The sequence below is a fragment of the Asparagus officinalis genome, chromosome 9 (genome assembly GCF_001876935.1).
Source record: "Asparagus officinalis chromosome 9, Aspof.V1, whole genome shotgun sequence".
In the NCBI taxonomy this organism is placed as follows: Eukaryota; Viridiplantae; Streptophyta; class Magnoliopsida; order Asparagales; family Asparagaceae; genus Asparagus; species Asparagus officinalis.
In genome coordinates this window covers 13,309,704-13,318,740 of record NC_033802.1, presented here as the reverse complement: position 1 = coordinate 13,318,740, position 9,037 = coordinate 13,309,704, and the positions used below count along the sequence as shown (strand labels likewise).

The window sequence follows — 9,037 nt, the reverse complement described above, 5'->3', positions numbered from 1 at the left end:
TTGAGGCGGCGGCGGTGGAGCGGGGTTTGTTTATCCAAAGATGGATGAAAGAGGAAATGAGATTAATTTATGAACTTTGCTACACGGACCCAAAATATAGGACCAACATGGACGACAGGTGAGGTGCCCCCCTCCTATTGCATAATAAGCTGGTCATCAATGATGGCCAGCTCATTATGCAATAGGAGGGTGACACCTCACATGTCTCCCTGTTGATCCCATATTCTGGGTCCTTGTGGAATTTTTCTTAATTTTTTGGAGGTGGAGGTTGGGGTGGGTGTGGAGAAATCAGAGAAACCAGATTTTCTGGTATAAGTCGACTCATGCACAAGGCTAAGTCGACTTATGGTAAGTCGACTTGTCAGTGTGCACAAGTCGACTTACGATCTGCACTGGAGTTGTGTTTTTTTCTCTCTGCCAAGTCGACTTATCAGGCCTGATAAGTCGACTTACGAAGTGTACTCCAGTTGCTGTTTTTCTCTCTGCCAAGTCGACTTATGCTCTCTGTTAAGTCGACTTACGATGGGTTTTTTGCATAATCAGGTTTCCTGTTTGCAGTCTGATTGGGTTTTTGTTTTGATATAAATAGGGAAACGATTTGTTAGGGTTTTTTATCAGAGATTGAGGAATCTTTTGAGCATTGTGAGAGGGAGATATTGTGAGCAAGGTGAGATCTTTGGTTGAGGGTTAGTTTGAGAGTTTTGTAATCATTTGTACTCTCCTTGAATTAGTGAAATCTCCCCATCCTCTCCCCGTGAACGTAGGCAAGTTGCCGAACCACGTATATCGCTGTGTTTGGTTTGATTTGTCGTAATTGGCTTGATTTGTGCAAGAGTGTGGCTTTCTTCTTCCGTGATCACAAGTTCGTTGTGTGTGCGTGCAACGCTTCCGCATAGGCGCGCGACAGTAGGAAGAGAGGATGTGGGGCCCACCAATTTAATATTCATGATGTCTTGAGATGCTCTCTTGGTGAAGGATGGAGATTGTTCCGCATGTGTACTATCTTAGATTGGCACCTTATGGATACTTTATCCACACACATAGGTGGTTGGATAAAAAGTTTTTTATCACAATTTGATATCATCATAAAAGATTAGAACGTGTGTATTCATGGTTGCCGGGATTCTCCACAAATTCTAGAGGCTAGGAAGATTGAAAGACTAATCAACCATATAGAATGCAAAATACAAAAATTTGAAGGGCTAATACATAGGAAGATGAAACAATGCATTAATTGTTAGCTTATTGAATTTTTCATTTAGATGCTATAAAAAAGGAATGTGCTAGTATTGAGAAAGTTATCCTATTAATATGTAAGAGGGAGAATCCTCTCAGAAATCTTGAGTGATCGGTGTTATCAAATTCCTTGAGTGATGTAGTGTGATGATAGGCCTCTTAGAGCTCTCAAGTGATAGGTGTTCTCGGCTTTCCTTGAGAGATGTGAGATGTGTGAGAGTTTTTAAGTTTGTCCGTGCAAAACTTGTATCACTTATATTGATTGAATTGGCTTGTGAAGATAGTGGATTTTCCTAGTGAGGAAATCGTGGATGTAGGCATCACTATAATAAAAGTTGCATGTGCCCACACTTAATAGAAGTATCATTTTGATTGCAAAGGATTAAATAATAATGACACAAATAAAAAGTGTCGCAAGCGACGACACATATTTATGTCACTATATATAGAATAGAATAAAATTGAAAAAGGTTAATAGACTCATATTGATTGTGTGAGAACATACTGATGGTTAAATAGTAAATATTGAGATTTAAGTGTAATATTGATTAAACATTTATGGTAGTGAATTACCAAATTAACTCTAAAAGTTAAGTGTGCCCTGCTGAGAGTAACCTTAGGGGGTGACCTCCTGAAAAGTTATTGTGTTGTATGGTGATATTTTTATATTTTTTATGATCTTGACACGAACATGTGTCGTGTGTGTGTCTCATGAGTTTTGTGATACATGTATGTATCATGAGTTTTGTTATCATGAGTTTTACGATACATTCTCACATCTTGGGACTTATGAAAGGGTCCATGGTTAATGGCCTAACAACATGTTGGCATTGAATAGAATATATTATAATAAAGGACGAAATTTTCCAATAATGCAAACCTGCAGGTCAAGTTATAGATGCATGGGTCAAGTGTGAGAGAATTTTTTAAAATGAACGTTTTTTAAAAAATAATAAGCAAAATCGATTTTTTTTACCATATCATCAAGGCTAGTCAAAAAGAGATCGATTTTGCAAAAACTCATCTTTGGAATACACTAAACTAGTAGTCCTATGTAATTAGTGGTTGCTAATTAGGTTTAATATGATTCCTCTTCCATGCAGTCAAGTATGCGGTATCCTTATTCTAATCCTTCCAAACAGTGCACCAAGATTTGAGACCTCCCTCGGTGTCATGATCTGAATCTTATTGGTGGCACCTACGAGCCCTTCCGAGATGCGGCGAACCATTAGGGCATGAGAATCTCTCTTAAAGGTAAAAATTTGAGAGGAAACATGAGGGGTTGAATCAATATAAGGTACAATTATGTTAGAATTTGGTCAAAAGGGGGTTGATGGAACTAGCTAGGGTTTAGAGAGGTTTATGCTCTTTTTCAATTTCCTCTTCCTCCTCAACACTAGCAACTTCATTTTTGCCTTCATCATCATTGTCATCATCGGGGTCGCAAAAGATGAACTGATCTAGGGTTTAGGGTTAGGCGGAGGGCGGCGACTTCAAGCTCGGGATCGTCATCATTGTCCATGAGGACTTGCAGGTACGAGTGGAGAAGATCTGCTTCCAGTTGTAATTAACGATTGCTAGTTACACCTGTCAGGACTACTAGTCTCATATATTTTAAAGATGATTTTTCATAAAACTGATATCTTTTAGCCAACCTTGATGACATGGCCAAAAAGAAATAGATTTTGCTAATTATTATGTAAAATGGTTGATTTTGCTTTTTTTTTTAAAAGTTTCTTTTTTTTTTAAATTCTCCGCTCCGTCAAATGTGTTCTCCTCCGGGGGAAAAAGGCAATCCCATCGACTCCAACAGCAAGTGGCATGATTTCAAAGCTCGGTAGGTAAGCCACCGTATCATCATATTCTCAATTCTAAATTGTTTCGGAAAAATAATAATAATGACAACTTCAAATATCATAATATATACAGTTTGCTATCCTATTCTCACACATTGGTCGAAATCAAAGAAGTATAATAACTATGTTTTGAAGAGTTCATGTCGGCGCTGCATGGCTTTGGTATATAATTTGGAGAATGGCAAAAAGGCAAAAAGCATATTATGGTTCTGATCTATATGACTTGTTAATCCATCAGGATATATAATTACACGTTGAAAGTATATATTGTATCTAGAAAAGGTATTATACTGTTGTTCTGATCCGTGTAACTTGGACAATTACACCATAGAAGTATATTGTATAAAGTAGCCCTAGAATCGAAGTATGGTGTAATTATACAAGTGCTTATGAAGTTTGCGGTTTGTGTATCTACACAGATAATTCTAGCACTAATTTGTTGATTGTAATATACTGGTGATTATAGAACTTGTCAGCAAATTAACATTATTTGATTTTTGCTGATTTGGAGCTCTTTTTGCTTTAGGTAATTAGGATCAGAGTTACGGTTACGGGTAAAATTAAGATTATAACAAAAGTTACTAAGTAATAGAGTTCAAATTAGGGTTAGAACAATAAAACTTTAGTGAGTAATCATTACTAGCTATAACCCTAATTCAAACCCCAACCTCATGTCCACTCTAAGCCTAACTCTAACCCTAATGGCATCTACTGAACACTTCAAATCAAAAAAAAATGAAAAAAAATGAAAAAAAACAAATAGGGGTAACTTGTTAGTAGATTCTAGGGTCATATATACAATTAAAATCACTAACCTTATGATTATCCGAATAGATCCATAGACTTCTAAGACCACATGTGTAATTATATTATGTCTCACGTTTTTTAGTGTAGCTATTCTTCTCTTTATAAAAAAGCACATTATGGATGTGTTTGCAAACTTTTAAACTATGCTAGGACTGAATTGTTGAGGTTATTAATATGTGAGTAAAATCCCATATTGGATAAGATAGAAAAGATTAATGGGTTTAAAATAGATGTTGGAGTTAAATACCTAGTAAGTATGGCTTATGGGTTAAAATTGGTTCCTGACCTCTGCTATAATCCCATCAAACCCTAGATTAGGCATTTTTATTCCCCAACAAATGTATTAGAGCTAAGTGAAGTGGTGCAAGATCTTACACAGATGTCCGTAGCAATAAAATAGTCTAGTTAGCTCCCAAGTAAAATGATTCAAGATCTTACATATGTTCCTAGCGATGTGCCGATACATGGTCTGAGCTATAGCTTTTTGGTTAAAATTGGCTTCTAGCTTCGGTTTAAAGTCCAAAAAAGTCTAGGTTAGACATGTTTACTCCCCAAACACGATCATGACCAATTTTTGGATTTTGATGATATGCGTTAGTTTTACTTAAACCAAAAAAAAAGTCATGAAACCGATCCTATATGTGGGTTACCCACTTGCTAAATGATAAACTGGTTTAGAGCAGAACTCGATCAGGATTAATTTCGGCCCCAGTTTGTGAGTGATCGCAAAACGTCGCCCTAGAAATCCTTTTGGGCCGCAGCCCTCGGCCCAATTAGGGACTTCCATCCTCCAAAGGCAAATCCTGCTGCTTTTCGCAGCTGAAGCTCTCTCATGGAGTCAGTTCTCCTAGGTCCTCCTTCCTCCTCCTTCCTCCAACTCCCAAAACTCCACCTCCATGACAAGCCTCGGCCCTCTAATCCCCCCTCCACAATCTGCTGCGGGCTGAGGAAATCATCAAGAGAACCTCTCTGGCGACGAAAAGTCATGTCCACAGAGGCAATCCAAGCCGTTCAAGCTCTCAAGATCGCCAAATCCTCACAATCTAGAGACCCGTCATCACCCTCTTTTCCTTCGTCGAGATTGGGTGAAGTGTTTAGTAACAGGATTGGGAGGTTGATCAAGGGGGATTTGGTGGCCGTGCTCGGGGAGCTGCAGAGGCAGAATGAGTGGGAGATTGCGCTTCAGGTCTTGTTCTTTCTCTTAAAGATTTGATTTTGACTGATGGGTTGCTGTCAGTTTAGTGATATCTGTCGATTTTGATGGTATGGGTTTTATTGGAATGAGGTGTGGCCATAGTTCATAGAGAGAACCTTATTGGGTAGATTTGTAATTAGTGAATTTTTGAGGTGAAGTTGTGCTTATACAACTCGGTTCTTGGTGATTGAAGAATTTCAGATAGTTACTTTCAAGTTATATTTTGTTGGTACATTATATTTTATGCTTGAAGAAATAGCTCAGTAGATCTTGGTGGTGGTCACATTGTTAAGAACTTTTTATCGCAATGTTTTGTCTTTTGGCTCGTGATGCATTCCAACAATATTTGTTTAAGTACTCCCAAAAGATTGGTATATGTTTCTTTCCCCATTGTGGGTACCGATTTTTCTCATTTGGTGGAACAAAAGTTCTAGGCTCAGATGAAGATGCAAGGCATACCTTCATTGCCCTTGTTGTCTTTGATCTTTTTAGGGTGTTAATGATACTTGGCTTATGAAGTCATTGTTCATATGCACAATTCATCAATCAGATGCAAAACAAATAATTTCATAGTAAGATTTTCTCAAGCAATCATCAACGCCTTTCTGTAGCCCTCGTCAAACTGGCGTATGCGCAATTCCTACTCCTGCAGTGTTAGAAGCATAATCATAATGCTTTTGTTATGTGTATCCGAAACAGTTATGCATGTTGTATGCGTATAATCTTCCTGTATGTGTATTATATATGTACGTACAGTCTCTCAAAAAAATTATTTATTATAATATACATGTACTGTAAGGAGTTGCAAAAAGTTACATTGTGAATGTAGTTTTGAGCATTGTCTAACTAATGCTAAAGTTACGCTAGTAAGATCCCACAAAGCAAGGCAGGGTAGAAATTGGAAAATTTTGGGTTGTATTTATGCTTTTTAATAAAAGTTGTCTCCAACATAGTATCAGAGCACTAGGGATGTCATGGATTTGGAATTCGGTGTAAATGGGATAACAATGTGCAGCTGTCATGGTCAAAAAAGATATAAATTTTTATTATCGTTAATATATTGGTAGAAATTTGCCATCCTCTCAAATATTTAAAGAAGGCATATATCCTTTTCTTCATGTATATATATCCTGTTTTTCATGTACCTAGCAAGGACAGCCTTCAGATGATATTGGACTTCTCTACATATTTATTCGCATAACTACTGTACTCTGTTTATTTAGAGCCTTTTGCCTTGTGCTTAAAATTGCTTAGATGGCAGCTGCTTGGTGAGTACAGAGTAGAATGTTATTTTGCGTTTTACTAAAGAATGCCATGTTCTCACCAAAAATAGCAGTATCTCACAGTTTTTGGAGTGCGCCCTTTTATCACCAATAATAATAATAATAATAATAATAGATGTGTTTATATTAACATGAAGTTGTATCCTTTTTCTTTTGCCCTTGTATGTTAATAATATATCTAATACTCAATAAGATTCCAGGTCTTTGACTTCATGAGAAACGAGGATACATTCAGACTTGATCTATCTCTCTACGGCGACATGATCCTAATGTTGGGTAAAAACAAGCTGATTGAAATAGCTGAAAAGCTACTATCAGAACTGAAGAAAGAAGGTTTACAGCCAGATACAAGAATATACAATGAAATGATAGGTGCCTATTTAAAAGTTGGAATGATCGACAAAGCAATGAATACATACAAAATTATGAAGGACTCAGGGTGCAATCCTGATAGATTGACACTAACCATATTAATAAGGAACCTTGACAAAGCTGGAGAAGAAGAGCTTGCGAGTTTTGTGAAGAAGGATTGTAACCATATTAATAAGGAACCTTGACAAAGCTGGAGAAGAAGAGCTTGCGAGTTTTGTGAAGAAGGATTGTGAAAAATACGTGGAGTACCCGGAGAGATTTCTAGAAGAAATCAACAAGACATATGTGAGTATTTTTTTTCTGCCGGACTGAACATTATGATGTTATTATCTTAGTTTACTTTTATTTAGATTTCCAAAAACTTCTAGGGACAATTGAACGATTATATGGGTGCTAAACAGATAAAACTGATAGGTTTTGTTATAGTTTTGAGCAATAACAATTAACGAAGTGGGTTCTAGAAAGACCAAAGTAAATATTTTAGCTATATGAGGACTTCAATTTCAAACAATAAGATTGAGAATGGAAGCATGTAACTACAGTTTACATTTTGATCAAACATTATCTGAACATAGAATCAATCGTGTATGTTATAGACTAAATAACTGCAGAAAGTGACAGACCTCTGAAAAAGAAAACGTCCCAGATAATTCTGAGTGGCATTCGTATGGAGAATGCATTACAATCTACACCAAATATTTAAAAGGAAAAAAAGAGTACATCTACCCATTTCTGCACTTTGCAATGAGTCATGGAAGCCTAGTCAATAAACTCATATTTAAATAAAGATGAAGCAAGTCAGAAAGATAAACACTCATCATGAAAACCCCTCAAGGCTAAGAGCTTCTACATGATAGCTAACATGCATTCGTGTTATTCTCTAACATTGTCTACTGTTTTATAACAGCAGGGTAATATCTCAGTCCTGTGATTGTCTGCTAGATAATTATGTAGGGTTGTAAGTTAAAATTTATCCGGAGTGTACTATCAAACGTTTATCTCGAATGAAATATAAAGCAAAGATTATACTAATGTGCAACATGAGCCATTTTCTGACCGTTTATGCTTCCTGTACATTTCTGCAGCCACAAAGGAGATCAGTCAAACTAGTTTGAAGAGTTACATGTAACGTGACCGAGCTGGACATAATCATTTTGCGAGGGCACAACACTGTGTTCAAGTATGCGAACTTCTGAGCATAAGAGCCAAATGTGCACAAAGTTCAGTCTGATCTTCCAAAAAGTTGTGCAAAAAGTTGCAGGAAAAAAAATTCAGCCCATCTGCGTACTTAATTGTATTTGGCGCGACAATTTTGTAGACCATCTTTTATACGATGCTTGAGAGATTGAAGTTATATTAGCATAGACAAGCAAGTTTTACTGTAAAAGTGGAAAGTTCTACTAAATGTGCTTCAATGAATTATGTTGGCTACAATTATCATTATGGATACAAGCACTTCAACTTTCACTAGTTTAGATCAAATCAAGTTCTCCATACAGAGAGATAACAGCATGGCAAAGAGACGTTGAAGAACAATAAGAACAAAAATGATTGAGCGTTTTATTTGTTTTCGGTTCAATGAGGTGGAATTGAAAATTAAGAACAATAAGAACAAAAATGATTGAGCGTTTTATTTGTTTTCGGTTCAATGAGGTGGAATTGAAAATTAAACCATGTTTAAAAATAATTAAATTTTTGTTTTATTTGTTTTCGGTTCAATGAGGTGGAATTGAAAATTAAACCATGTTTAAAAATAATTAAATTTTTAAAAAATTAAAACGGAATAGAGACTTTACTCGATCGTAAAATCTTTAATGATTAGTTCCCAAACAAATAAATTTGTGTGTAAAGATTTACGTGAGTCGGGCGATGATTATCCAAATTATTAACCGGATCGGGCGGACCAACCCGACTCGCATCGCCTCAAACTAAGTATCCAAATCCACTAGGCAGCCAAGGGCATTTAAGTAACTTGACCCAAGTGTTTCCCATCCATGAAGGGGAGGGCGATCCTTTTGATTTTAGCCTTCCCTCCCTCTCGTTCGTCGTCGGAACCCTAGTCGTATTCCGCCTACGCATCGTCGACGGGCCGAAACCCCCTTCCTCGGTCTCCTTTCAGTGAGCTGTAGCAATCCGACTTAGCGAAATCCAGCTGAAGAGCGAGCGAGCGCAAAAAGCTTAAATCTTGTTGTTGGGGATAGATATTCGTTCTTTGAGGATCGTGAATTCAGGTTTGTTTGTTTTTTTTTTCTCCTTTTTGAATTTTTTTTTTTTTTGAATTTATTAGG

At 36.8% G+C, this 9,037-nt stretch overlaps 1 protein-coding gene across 2 annotated transcripts; it reads left to right on the top strand.

Annotated features, from left to right (window-relative positions):
- Positions 4,670-8,192, top strand: LOC109824540 (pentatricopeptide repeat-containing protein At1g62350-like). 2 transcript variants are annotated; one of them, XM_020391164.1, is made up of 4 exons: positions 4,670-5,085; positions 6,578-6,843; positions 6,914-7,034; positions 7,835-8,192. In XM_020391164.1, exons 1-4 carry the CDS (start codon positions 4,732-4,734, stop codon positions 7,862-7,864), a joined length of 771 nt encoding a protein of 256 aa, XP_020246753.1. In that variant the 5' UTR covers positions 4,670-4,731; the 3' UTR covers positions 7,865-8,192. The 2 variants fall into 2 exon arrangements, with proteins under 2 accessions (XP_020246753.1, XP_020246752.1); XM_020391163.1 differs by having other exon boundaries at positions 6,578-6,855; positions 6,926-7,034.